Below are 15,219 nucleotides of genomic sequence, written 5' to 3'. Positions count from 1 at the left end.
TTTGATTTCTAGCCTAAATGTCTCTTCTGATACTCATGTAAAGTCATTCAACCATGATCTTCATGATCATGTGACACTGGCCCTGTGATCAGACTGATGAAAGTGCTTCCAGGTGTAAACATGTGGTCTATATTTGAATTCTTCTGTCAGTTTTGTTGTTCTTTACATTGTGGTGTTTACGTCTCTGTCTTCATCCAGACCCAAAGCCGCCATTCTCTCCAATCCCGTCGGTTCTGCCTCCCAGTCTTCCCTGGCCCGTCATCATCGGCATCCCTGCAGGAGTGGTGTTTATTCTTGGTACCGTCCTGCTCTGGTTCTGCCAGTCCAGAAAGCACTGTTCCTCAGGAGCCATAATCTCAGCCCAGTCCTTACCCAACGGCCCCCGGCCAGCCCCGAGAGACCGGGCGCTCGCTGCTGATAAAGACTGCCTCGGCTCCGTCACCTACGAGGAGTATTTGGCTCAGCAACAGCAACAACAGCTTCTGCTGGCTCAAGCGGCTCCCAAAGTCTATCCAAAGATCTACTCAGACGTTCACACACACACACACTCGCACGTGGACGGCAAAATTCACCAGCACCAACACATCCACTACCAATGTTAGCATGTACCGAGGCCTTCATGCTTGGTTTTTCTTCACATATTTCTTCAGTCTTTGGACCCAGCGTGTTAACCACTGCCTCAATCAAACATTTCTGCTCAAATTCGGAAGAATAGAAAGACAATTGAGCCATGTTGTTGCAGTCTAACCAGTCCCTTTATGAACAGTGGGCAAGGCTAACGGGAAAATTATGATATTTGAGTCTGTTTTGAAATGGAGAAACGTTTCACAAAAAACACTGCTGGCAGAGCAAACACTTTCGCAGATTTGTATGGGAACAAACACACTCAAATGTATTGTCTCTTCAATACGTATCTGCTTTCAAACTGTGAAATGCTACAATATTTTAATACGATTTTGTCATACGTCCATTGACTAATCTTGTGGATGGGGCCAAAAGGATTTTTTTTTTTTTTTTTTGGATTAGCACCAAATCTCAGTGAAACGTGCGTATGCATGCATTAAGACATTTGTTTGCAGATCCAGTTACAGTGTATTTTGTTCCATCCGATTGAATGCATGAGAGCATACAGTATGTTGATTTTTTTTGCAGGTATGGTCTACCTTGTTTCGACTTTAAGAAATAGTGTAGGTTCAGTCAATCTAGTTTTGTATCTTTGATGGAAAAAGAGAATATTAATGAGCTATGGTTATACCGTAACTAAAGATACAAAGAGATTTTGCCAATGTACGTTCTGGCAAGGGGGTTCCTTGTGTTTTTCATTAACTTTATACTTTTCTTTTCAGGGCCTGCTCTGAATAACCTGAGGTACCGTGTGTGTGTGTGCGTGCGTGCGTGTGTGTGTGTGTGTGTGTGTATGTGTGTGTGTGTGAGGGAAGTTGTATTATCATAAGCTTGACCACTATAATGAATACTGTGTAAAATGCCTTTGACTGCTCATGTAATGCCTGCCCTTTTAATATTTACAGAAGTGAGTCAGAGTTTCAAAAACAAAGCATAGACTAAAGCTCAGACGTATTGTGCAGTGACGTGCATGTGTTTACCGTGATGTTCATGGTAATGGGTCAATGCTGAAAGGACTGCGGTAATACAGGAATGCACTTAACCCAGACATCTGACAAAAAAAAAACGTTGAAATTCATTGCCCCTGTTGTTTTAACAAAGTCAGCCAAAAGAGGAAAGTGATTCTAAAATAGTTAATTTATTTGTAAGCAATGACTTGATGCTTTGAATTGGGCATAATCTAGATGTGTTAAACCAAAAGCGAGTAAACAGCGTTGTGTTCCCTTAGCTGCAGTGTAAGCTATGTAGCATATATCAAGTGTTGAATATTTATATGCGCTGTTGAACAAATAACACAACGGTCGTAATTAGTTATCTCTGTATGGACAATCTTGTACAGTCTGGCCTGTTTTTAAGTTAAAAAATATATATGTTTGTTACATTGAAACATTAAAATCATTTTATCATTATCATAAAATGATAAAGCTCTTGTTCACCAGGTATGAAAACGTGTTGTGTGTCATTGTCTGTCAGTCATTGCCTTTAACAATCTTTTATTTGGAATGCCATAAAATTTGTCTAATTTTATACCCACTGTTTGAAGTGGCAAAATATTATTATTGCCTTATAAATTAATATAGTTCATAAGCAAATTGGAAAATAGTTATTTATATTACAATTAGTACAAAATGTATGAGATTATTTTTTAAACCGCTTATACATGATATTTCTTCGAGATATTTATTCAGGCTGTATTTATAATTCAGTGTAATATGAAAGTCATGTGAATAAATCACATAAATACTGTAGCAGATACTCTGGTGTTACACTACCATTCAAAACTTTGGGTCAATCATATTTTTACATGTTTTTTAATAGAGGTGTCACCAAATTTATTTAATCAAAAATACAGTAAGAACTGCAATATTGTAAAATATTTAAAGTAACTGTTTTCTATTATATTTTAAAATGTAGTTTATTCCTATGATCAAAGCTTCATTTTCAGCATCATTACTCCAATCTTCAGTCACATGATCCTTCAGAAATCATTTCTAATATGCTGAATTATCAATGTTGAAATTAGTTTGTTCTGGTTAATATTTTTGTGGAAACCATGGTATTTTTTCTTCTTCTTCTTCTTCCTCCTCATCTACCACCTCTTCTTCCTCCTCTTCTTCCTCTTCTTCTTCCTCCTCATCCACCACCTCTTCTTCTTCTTCCTCTTCCTCCTCATCCACCACCTCTTCTTCTTCCTCTTCCTCCTCATCCACCACCTCTTCTTCTTCTTCCTCTTCCTCCTCATCCACCACCTCTTCTTCTTCCTCCTCCTCATCCACCACCTCTTCTTCTTCTTCCTCCTCATCCACCACCTCTTCTTCTTCTTCTTCTTCTTCTTCTTCTTCTTCTTCTTCCTCCTCATCCACCACCTCTTCTTCTTCTTCTTCTTCCTCCTCATCCACCACCTCTTCTTCTTCTTCTTCCTCCTCCTCATCCACCACCTCTTCTTCTTCTTCCTCCTCATCCACCACCTCTTCTTCTTTTTCTTCCTCCTCATCCACCTCTTCTTCTTCTTCTTCCACCATGGAAGTCTATGGAAGCCGATATAACCGCTTGCAGGAAAATCTGTTCCCATAGCAGATTTGGAGTATCTTACTCAACCCCTCTAGCGCCACCAACTGTACAAATTTGCACTCTTGTTTATGCAAATAACTTTTGAACCGTTGGGCTAGAAACAAACTTTTCCTTTGATTCCTTGGTTCAAAACGATTCGATTGCACTCTACGCGAAATGTTCCGTCATGAAGTTTTTTTCAAATCTTTCCAAAAAAACTACTTTTTCTAACACTCCTAGACCATTGCTCCGATTTTCACCATAATTTACCCTTTCCCCATTTTCAGGTTTCTCAGAAGCGGAAGTCGCATAGTTGGGTAAAATTCTATGGTGGTGACAGAAGAATACATGAAATAGGGGGAGACCGAGGAGTGTTGTAACACTGTCAGTTGTAATACTCAGTTTGACAAGGCAGAAAAGAGTTGTGATGTCGTCATCAATGTCATACACCTTTTTGAGCTCACAGGAGAAGTGTCATGTGACTGTGAGCAAGATTGTAGATTCACGCCTCCGGGACGCTTTAGCATATTTAAACCAAACGTATGCCTTGTCCAAATACGGTACCCACACTTGCCGTCTTTGCACTTGACCACTTGTCTACTTGCATGACGTATTTCCTCTATTTGGCCCAAGTGTTCAAGTGTGTGTGGAACTTTGCATTACTCGATGGGACACACTTATAGTCTTGCAAAAAATGCAAGTGATTACAGATTTTTATTTAGTATATTTTCAATACTTTGTATTTTAAAATAAATTTACTAACAGAAGTTACGAACAGAAGACAAAAATAAAAAATGGTGGTGCTTCTAATAAAGTGATAAAAACAGTTGTACAAAATAAGGCCTACACATACCTTACCTTTGCACCAATAAAATCTGCAACAATTTATGTTTTTACAATCAAATTATATGTATCTAATTAGTTTAAATTACAGTGGAAAGTTTTCCTCGACATTTCGTGATTTCGGGGCACATGAGTTCCCGAACATAATGCATGATGGGTTATAATAAGCATCTAAATCATATTCCTAGTGTATTTGATTTTTCAGCCATTTGCCTAAAATAATCTAAAAATGTCTTTAATGACTCACTGTGTAATGCTCACAGTCATGTTCGCAGGACTCATCATGCCGTTTTGAGCTTGGCCCGTGAACTGCTGCTTGCAGTTATATTTATAATTGACTTTACTGTCACTTTTGATCAATTTAGTGCATTCTTTCATTTCAGTAGTAGTAGAAAAGTAGTCATTTCTTTATTTTAAAAAAAGGGGGGTTATTATTATGAATTATTTAGCATTATATGTACTATATATTGTTTTGTTTGTAGTTCTCATTAAACATTATATTATCAGCATATTGTGTATACATAAGTTCAGTAATGTCCATGTGTAATCAGGAAGCTAGAGTACCAAACGGCTTTCAAAGCACGACCGGTCATCTCACCGCTTCATTCTGCTCTGGTTCTTCATGTAGCGACGAGTGAGCGTCTTGAGTGAGACACAGAAAGCGTGAGTGTCTCTAAATCCAACACCTGGGAATACCTGGCTGTTCCTTTCAAAGAATGAACCCTCTGTTTGCTTTCCTCCTTTTTTCAAACAGTCATAATGGCCCGATCGACAACAAAGACGCCAATTGAAAGAGCGAAAATAAAAAACACCCCCCTCTGAAAACTGGTTGCCAGTGGCTTTCCTGAAATGTTTACCTTGCGTACAAAAAGAGAAAGATGCAGAGAGCGAGAGGAGAAAAAAAAAAAGTGTCTGCAAGTTGGGACCAGAGCCAAAGCCTTTAAAGTCCGCAACAGAACCATGACAAAAGCAGCTTAATCTCGGTGTTGTCTTTCGGCCTTTCTTTACACATCCTGCCAAGCTGCCTTAGAGGAACGGATTCTTTCTACAGTCTAGCTGACATCATGAAAGCCCGGGATGAAATCAGGGTCATCAAAGCTATTCACATGTGGGACATCTGTGCAAGTGTGTTAAAACACACGAGCGCTGTGCTTTTACAACCCTTACCTGGTCGTGTTTTTCTGAAGCCACAACAGACTTCCAAAATACCTCAAACTATAACAGATGCTTATCATTCAAGGTGAGCCATTCGGGAGAAGCACGCCGACAATTCAACAGGAAGTTGCTTATAGCCATTCACACGGATAAAAGCCTCTTTAGCACCTTGAAAGAAACCAGAGGATTCAGATAAGCGCGGAGGAAGTGCCGTCATTGTGTTCGGCAGGTGTTGTGACACATTGTTTGGATTAAATTCAACCATCCAAGGGCATCCTCATCATTTCACTTATTTCCTGTAATTACTCACAGAACTGCAGGTCGCGACCGCGCGCATTGTCCATGTCCACACTTGTAAAATTATATTATCATTAATCACAGCTGTGGTGAGTAGTTGATGATGGGGGACCGATTTCATGGCTGTGTTGATAATAACCCACTGCGCAATGTGGCGTCGGAGTGACGTCTTTTCTATGACATTTTTGGACGTCCAATTTCGGTCCACTGAAGGGGTTGTTTTGTAACGCAGACGACGTCTTTTTCCGACATCTAATGTTGACATCTGTGGGACCTCCGTGTAAGGGTTATTTATAGTCCAAATGTGGTCGTTTGTGGACGTCTTTTCAACATCAAATTTAGACTAATTTTACGTTGTTTTTATACAACTTCTATAACTGTAGTCCCATGTTTCAAAAGGGTGAAGGACGTGTTTTCTGTACCATTGTATTTACATTTATGCATTTGGCTAATGCCAAAGTGACTTACATTGCATTACACATTTATATTCCTATTAGTTCTTGCTTTCCCTGGGAATCGAACTCATTATCTTGCGTTGCAAGTGCCAATGCTCTACTGTTGAGCTACAGGAAAACTATATTACACTGCGTCTCCAGGTATCACCTGGTGCTTTTCAAATCAAAGACAATCAAATGGTGTTTTTGGAAAACGATCTTAAATAATTATTAATAATCTTTATTCATATGTATTAATCATGTTGATAACAACAATGTTGATATTTGTAAATAAAAAATATGATATATTAATCATGTCAATTTCCTGCACCTGTCATAGACATCCAAATGACGTTGAAAAAATTACCCATTTCAAATGTTGAATGTCAATATGCCGTCCAAGTTGGGTCATGGTTGGACGTCCAAATTGTGGACCTAGTTTGGACGTTGAATAGATGTCCAGAATTGGTCATGGACCGATGGACCCAATATAGACATGATCTGCACGTCTATCCGACATCCAATGTTTAGTGGGAAGGTTGATTTACCTCAGAACTGCTAAAAAAAATGGTTTCATTTCATTCAAATATCGTTTCATTTAATTTTTGTTCAAATTTTAATAGTGATATATAGTGACCATGAGCTACGTTAGCGATATCCAACGAATTGCAAATCGTATTTTACATGACCAACCCAGACAAAACATCATTTCAAAATACTAATAATGGCAATACAACAGCCACTTTGTTACATGATATAAGCCACCTTAGTACATAAGTTCTCCATAAAATGATTTATTGAACAGATTTTATGCTGTCTGCAAATTATGGCCGCCAAAAGTTGCCAAAGCAGAGCACAAGAAAAAACACCTTCTATGGACACTTCCTAAACAGTTATAAAACTGTTAACACACATATGTGTCTTACAGTGTGCACAGAATCAAAGTTTAATCTAAACATTTTGACTTATTATTTATTATTGTTTCTTTACCAACTTTAATTTAGCAAGAGCAAAAGCTTCAAAAGAAAATGCTTCTGTGTTTACTCTGACTATTGTGTAAAGCAAATGAAACATAACTTCATTTCAAATGCAAAAGAGCAATAAAAATCAATAAATTATACCTGCTTTGGGTAAAGCGTTTCAAGATGTTGGGGTCAGAAGTGTCAAGCATAAATCAATTGACTCCAGCTGAAAGCACAAAGACTCTCTGTTTTAAAGTTGGACAATCACTTATGCCAACTCTCGAACTGTTTTCTTTATCTCACTGAAGCAGCACAACTCATTTGTACACCCTGGGGCTGTACAAAGGAAGTCTGATTTATATTTTTCTCAGGCTGCATGACACAATGACAGCCTACCCGAGGGCTGAATTTCACTCTCGCTGGACCCGGGACAGGAAATTACCCGAAATCCCTCTGAAGCCCCAGAGTTCAGGCACATTTCACATGTACAATACTGTCTGTTCGCACCTCGCCCCTCTTAGAGAGCTGGATGTCTTGACAAAACAGACGTAATATTGGACACGCTCGCACTCAAGACACACACGAGACGGTGAATTACCAGTCGGGGCAGATCACGACAGGCCGAGTGATGATAATCGCTCCCCATTCACATGCATCTGTCACCTGCCATGTTCTCATGGAGTATGGAAACCCTAACACAGACAAATGAATACATAATAATTGTATTATGTACACAGAGAACTGTATCAATTACTAATAATTATTGGAGTTATTGATAATTTCTTATGTGTTATTATTATTATTATTATTATTATCTTGCAACCCTGCAGAGGATAAGCGATTTGGAGAATGGATGGATCATAATTATGATTATTTATAGTATTACACTTTACAATGAGGTTCATTAGTCAACATGAACTAAGAATGAACAATAGAGACCGGGGATGGTTGTAACACGGGTCAGTTGTAACAATTCCAATCTCTCCGATCATGAACTGGTTACAAATCACCTGATTCACTTCGCACATGCTCAGTTTAGATATTTTCCATGCAAGTTGTAGTGCTAATGTTTTGCCTGTTAGCTGTAAGGAGCTAGTTCATGGCTACAAGACTCTGGGTTAGTTGTAACAACAATGAAACACACACACACACACACACACACACACACACACACACACACACACACACACACACACACACACACACACACACACACACACACACACACACACACACACACACACACACACACACACACACACACACACACACACACACACAATATTCAAGTGTTCAATTTTATTTTATTATGGCCAATACTAACACTGGCAGTAACAAACATGCTTACAAACAAACAATGTTTGTGTTCAAGTTCAATTTATAATGGTCAATTACTATGACTGAGAGTGGCAAACACACCAAGACTAAGAGTGACACACACACATCAGTTATATTGAAAAGTCAGTGTTGAATAAAAACCTTTCAAAATATTTTTTTTTGTCAAAATCCTTATTTCATTATGTTACATCTTACCCCGGTGGATATCATAATGTTACATCTCACCCCAGGGTGTGTTACAACTAACCAGACTATGGGGTGAATTGTAACATTTCACTCCTCGTGTTTGAAACTAAACCATGCATTTTCTGTTTGTGTTGCAAAGATAATAGCTATGTCATTTAATAGCAGACACTTGTAACTAGTTTGGATCACATTTTGAGTACTACAAGACTTCAAAGTACTACAAGATGTAGACAGAAAGGTCAAAATTGTTACAACCATCCCCGGTCTCCCCTACTTCTACAGCATTTATTATTCTTAGTTCATTTTAATTTCAACATTTACTAATACATTGTTGATCTAAATCAACACTGAACTGACTTCAGCCAAAATGCATCTTTTTCGTGTCATCGCTTAAAGCTGCTTTGAAACAATCTTGTATGAAGCGCTATAAATAAAGGTGACGACTTTCTTGGTGCATATGCAGAAAAAATTGCTTGGTAATACCATGGCATGTTTTTGTTGGTGATGTTTATTGTGTGAAGAGGATATACATTGACAAATAGTCTTTTCATGGACTGATGTTCTGCCTGTCATCCAAGTGGAGTGTTTGATTTATTGTGTGCGGTATGAAATATGAGGCTCATCGTGTGGTTTCGTGTGTTTGTGTCAAGCTTTGGGGGATTAAATGATTTAAGCGTCTGACACATACATAGTTTCCTAATGTTCCTGTTGGAAATGTATTTGTCTCTTGACAGGCATTACATCTAAATATTCCCCTCCGTTTACCCTGGCTCAGTGCAAATAACTCAACGTCACTGTTATTTCCATATTCCAACTTTGAAAATAAGTTTTTTCTGCTTTACGTTTCAGAGTGTTGCGGCTCGAATAACACTGTAATTAGGGCCTGATGTCACTGCTTGTGTTCTGGCCGCTGCTACCATGTTGTGTGTCAGTCTGGTGATCGCTGTGTGTGTCGGTGTGTTTGATGTGGTGCTTGTGTCGTGTTTGCTAACATACTGCCCTGATGATGTTATTTCTTTTGTGGTTGCTGAATGACAGTTTCATTTCTTTCTTTTTTTCAATCTGTGCTTTTGTGCGTGGCATGTTTTTGGAAATGTCTCTTTCTTCACTTTATTAACACATTTCCTCACACCTCTATTGCTTTCTTCACAAACCTCAAGACTGCTTGATATGTATAATGAACATGTTTACAACTAGCTAAATTGTACAAAAAAATACTATGGTATTAAAATGTTTTTCTGTATCATTAAATTCTTTGAAATACTTCATCAATTATTTGACTGTTTAGAATTTGTTTTTTGTTTATGTGAAATTTTGTATGAAATTTTAGTATGGCCATCTTGTAAGAAATGACAGAAGAATGAAAAACAAAACAAAAACACAGAAATGGAAAACAGCTAAATAGATATCGATATAATAAGATGGTAAGCAATGCAATGACACATCTTCTGAAAGAGTACTGAATCTCCTGATCAAAATACAGGCTAAGAAAATGCAGGAACAGGCGATCTCATATGTAATCACGTGTAAAATAACGCGACCATCAACATTGAACAGCATATAAATCAAAACGGCCTAATGTTCCTGAATGAGATGTCGGCCCAGAAGGAGCTACAGGTCCGTTCCCACGGCTCTCAGCCCCGCACCGCTTGCCACAGTAACACATGAACGAGAATGTTTATATAAGAATGAGAATACTTGCTTCTATGTATACTTATTTAACTAATAATATCCTGTTGCATACTATAGTTAAATAGGCAGTATACATATATACAGTGTTCTACAAAAAACGTTGAAACCATTACATATTAAGTTCTGTATTTAATTCCACAAGCCGCATTCAGTCTGAAATATAACATTATTTTGCATTTCACCTCACTTTTGTGTAATAACTATATCTTTTGGTAGAACGATGAAATCGTAGGTAAAAAAAAGATGACTTCTGGTTTAATTGGGAAAAGGAATGCCGTATTGTATTGTGGTATGTGATACTGTAAGCCACACAAGGCTGTGTCCATTTTAACATTAGCATAGCATTAGTTTTCCTCTGGCTGCTGTAAGTGTGTGTTTATAAAGCACATTTGTTATATCTAGAAAAGCCAACAGAAAATGTGATCAGGTGATGAAGGCTATTGATAATGAACTGATCTCATTCAGAGTGTAATGCTCTGGTTATATAGGTAAATGTGTTGATTTTATATCATTCATTATAGTAGTCATGTGATTCTACAGTATGAGATCAAGCATAGTCGTGGTAATCGAATAAGATGCAGGATTTTAAAGACATAGTACACAAATGTTTACGGCATTACTTAGACACACAGACATCATTCATATGCAGATATGAATCTCAACAATGGTGACAATCAATCAAATGCTGCAGTGCATGCTGGGTACCACCGATCAAAGCTCACCCATGGCTCCCAGCGATATTATGCAGCTCAATTGTTTGATTAATTGTCTTTGATTCTTAATATCAGTTTTTTTGTGATTTTTTTTAGCAACTTGTTTTATGTTCAGAGTTGATTTGTTTATCTGCTTTTTTTATTTATTATTGTCACCATATTGAGATTCATACGCTGATTCTTGATGTCTGTGTGTGTTTATGTAATGATGTAAACTAAACTGAAAAGCTTTTGTGCATTAAATGTTTCTAAAATCCTGCATTTTAATCGCATAACACAACACTGCTGTATCTCATACTGTAAAACCACATGGCTAATAAATTCATAAAACAAAATAAATAATTTTGGTAATAATTACCTATAATAAAAGCATTAGACTCTGAATGAGATCATTGAGGCCTCTACATGATGATTGTTATCATCAAAATACATCATCATCATCATCATCACCTGATGACTTCATCATCATCATCATCACCTGATGACTTCATCATCATCATCATCATCATCATCATCACATGATCACATTCTCTCTTGGTGTTCTTTGCTATATTAAATGTATAAACACAGTTACAGCAGCCAGAGAACACTAATGTTAAAAAGTCAAGGGTCAAGAGCCCAACTAAAGCAAACACTGATCTCAATCATGGTGACTTCAATGTTATACATGTAGACATAAATGTTGTTTTGAGTGTACATTAGCCATGTTGTCACGTGACCGTCCAGTGTCAGTCACTGCCATGCACAGATCCTCTCCTATGGCCTCATGGGATAAGTGGTGTCTCAGAAAAGTGTCTATCTAAAAGTAAAAAAGTAAAAAAGGGTACACTTCGGAATCTCGCCAGTAGAAAATCATCCGGGTTATTTTGCCGGCTCTTTTACTGTACATTTTGACATAGTCTTTTATCACATACTGTTTTTCACCTATAGAGAAGTATGCCGATTTTTGGGCACAGCCACTGTGCTAAATAGAGCATATCATCCAAGTATATTCACAAAACGTTCACATTATCTGCACAGTATACATCCTGTAAAATCAGTATCAGTCGAACTTTGGTATTTGGCTATAGCCTGGCACCGCCCTCCTGCGTACTTCCGCTCGATTTCATTTCTCTTAGAGAAATGAAATCGAGCGGAAGTACGCAGGAGGGCGGTGCCAGGCTAATTTGGCTATACCCGACCTAACAAATCTTTTCCACACATTTACGGTCATCTTCATCCTAATGGTGGAAACACACCACTGCATGTCTTTTAATGAAGTGCATAATGCATCCTCAATGTCTGTACAACTCAATTAACACACTGTTCAATCTTGCCACCGTTTAACAAACTTTCATAAGGCAAACATATGTAACCAGGCATTCAATTACAGCCATTCCAGGGCTTCGTCGAGCTGTTGGCCATTTGAAACTTTATGCCTAACCACTGCTTGATTTGCGGTGATGCAATGAAACGCACAAAACACCAACATTTCAGAGGACGTTTCCCTCTGTCGAGACCTTGAACACGGAGTATCCCAGATTTAGTGCTGTATTCCCAGAGATTGAGTTAAGGAGAGGTGAGCCCTCATGATGGCCATTTCCACTGCATATGGATGGATAATGAGTTCCAGGTGTGTGTGCCAGTGTCTCAGATGAACCTATTAAAACTTTCATACTTTCATGCTCACAGCCTCTTAAGCTCCACCTACTAAATATGGCACTTTTGTGCGTGTGTGTGTGTGTGTGTGTGTGTGTGTGTGTGTGTGTGTGTGTGTGTGTGTGTGTGCGTGCGTGCGTGCGTGCATGCGTACGTGTGTGTGTGTTTCCTTTGCATTCCAAAGAGGTGAGCAGGCTGGAAACAACTGCCTCCAACAAGTTTTTTCCTTCTGTTGTTGTAATTGTGGGAAGTGATTATTGTAAACACACACACGCTCGCTCACAGTGCCCGATATGAATGTACACCACCACATCAGGAGAAAACGGCAACCAGATGTGCTGTTAGCAGAATGACCAGAGGAAACACAGCCTATTAAAGGTAGGTGTGTGTGTGTGTGTGTGTGTGTGTGTGTGTGTGTGTGTGTGTGTGTGTGTGTGTGTGTGTGTGTGTGTGTGTGTGTGTGTGTGTGTGTGTGTGTGTGTGTGTGTGTGTGTGTGTGTGTGTGTGTGTGTGTGTGTGTGTGTGTGTGTGTGTGTGTGTGTGTGTGTAGAAGCACCATTAATAATCACAAATTAATGTAACTGTTGGTTTGATAAATCTACAGGTGTCCTGCAACTGCAGTTTAAAAAAAAAAATGACATCTTTATACTGTATCTGTCACCCCGTTCCCTTGATACATTCATTTCCTAAAATAATTAAAGACAAATGTTTAAGGAGCTGTGCCATCTTTCTCTGCAGCTTGTGTAACATGGCAGATATGACACTGGAACAATCTCTGCTGTCGTTTGATCAGTCGAGGCCCTCAAGCTACAACCGTCTCTTCTTTCACTGAACACTTTACGCTGTCACAGCTCTTCAGGTTTAGTGCTAAAGTGTTCATAATCTGCTCTGTGTGCAGCTGTTAGATTCATGAGGATTGTGCTTTAGACAATATAAAATACTTCGAGTACCTGGAGGCGTTTGATATTTGACGGAGCTGGAACTCATTTAGCTCTTGCGGTTTTCCATAAACCTGCAGCTGGGAGGAGCACAGCGACATTGGCATTATTCTAATGGCTAGTTTGCTTGCTTTGAAACTATCTATATTGTAAATAAAGTGCTATATAAATAAAATAAAGCTGACTTGACTTGACAACATTAGCAGTTACATTAGCAAGCATCACTGTTACTATTGTTCACTTCACACTCATTGGTGTCAATCTCATTTATCAATCTAACGTAGAAACATGTGCAGAAATCAGAAATGCTGATTTATGAAACTTGTTCCCATCATAGGAATGATTGTATATTGAAATGTGGCGGTGTCATGACAACGGGTCTCCCCAAACTGTCATAAAGTGATCATTTAAAATACGCACTATATAATGCGGATGAAAACACATTAGTGTATTTGAAACCAACTGAACGTAATTTCTTACATTTGATAATTAATAAATAATAATAATAGCCTATAAAGTGAATAATTGAACATCATTAATTTGTTTTATATATAAATGAAATATTTGGATATTTAACACTTAATTTAACACAATTACATTAAGATGATTGAGAATTAATAGTAGGGTAAGTGTAAATGTGTGTAGCCTATAAGCTATCAGGCTAATCGCGCACCTGTAGCTATGCTATGCTAGTATAAGCTAACTAATACAGACATAAACTAAACTATAAAATAAAACACAAATTAGGCCATAGTGGTATAAAAACATAGCTAATGGGCTAACCTCTCATTCGGCAAGAATCCAAATAGCCTGTGTTTACATATTTGCCATGTAACATTTGGTTGCTAAACCCGCTACTTGTCACACAGTTGGTTTTTTTTATTTTTATATCTGTTTATTAAATTAAGGGAACTATATTTTGTGTAGTCCTATTTATTTTATTCCTTTATATAGGCCTCGTTAATATTGTGTGCGTGATGTGACAATGTGTGAATTCTCATGTTCTTTGTTGCTTTTTGTGAATGTAAAGCTAAACCCCAAAAAATAAAAACATTTGTGTTCACAGACACCCTTTGTCTATAAGGACAAAAAAACATTAATAAATATTATAATATCATAATCTTTAAACATTTTATTATTATTAATAAACAACAACTTTTACTTGTGTACATGTAACATGACGCCTCAGTCGGTTTTATGAGGAAACTGTGCTATTGTTTTTATAACTTATGATTTTTAACTCTAATAAAACATTGATGGTTGTTTCCACTGAAGACGGGTGTCTTATGGACCAGGGAATGTATTACAGGAAAAAAGCTACCCCAGAATCCTATTCTATCTGTATAGTAACCATGGTAATTTCACTGAAAAAATGGAACATTTTCCCAATATTGGGAAACTTTATAATAACTGCATGCAATGAATCATTGGTTAAGCATTAGTAAATATAAACTCATTATTCATGATGAAGTTCATTATTTATAAAGCACTAAAAGACATATAAATACAGCTACAAATGCTTTATTTATCTATAATGTGTTTAATAATTGTAATTTCATACTTTATTAATGATCAATTTATAATTTATAATCGTGAATTACAGTAATACGTGTTAATAAAGCATTTATTAATACACGTAACTGAGTAACTATTACTATAGTCTATAGATGTATAAATGTACATTTATATAGTTAATTTATCTTGCACTTTCTAAATCAACTTATGAACTACTAAATAACTGGTTTGTAAAAAATGTAATAACTTAGAAGAGATAAATTGATCATTAATAAAGTATGAAAATACAATTATTAAACACATTATAGAAATGCTTATAAATCTAGAATAAAGC

The 15,219-nt window shown here is 37.4% G+C and overlaps 1 protein-coding gene across 1 annotated transcript in view; it reads left to right on the top strand.

Moving 5' to 3' along the window:
- fgfrl1a (fibroblast growth factor receptor like 1a) overlaps positions 1-2,068 on the top strand; it is a 57,070-nt gene extending 55,002 nt beyond the window's left edge. The window contains exon 7 of the mRNA XM_079631018.1: positions 199-2,068. Within this exon, the coding sequence (XP_079487144.1) occupies positions 199-602 (404 nt within the window). The 3' untranslated portion in view covers positions 603-2,068. The remainder of the gene's footprint in view (positions 1-198) is intronic.
- The last annotated feature ends 13,151 nt before the right edge of the window (positions 2,069-15,219 follow it).

The sequence above is a fragment of the Phoxinus phoxinus genome, assembly GCF_949152265.1.
Source record: "Phoxinus phoxinus genome assembly, chromosome: 12".
NCBI lineage: Eukaryota > Metazoa > Chordata > Actinopteri > Cypriniformes > Leuciscidae > Phoxinus > Phoxinus phoxinus.
This window is presented reverse-complemented; position numbering and strand designations above follow the sequence as displayed.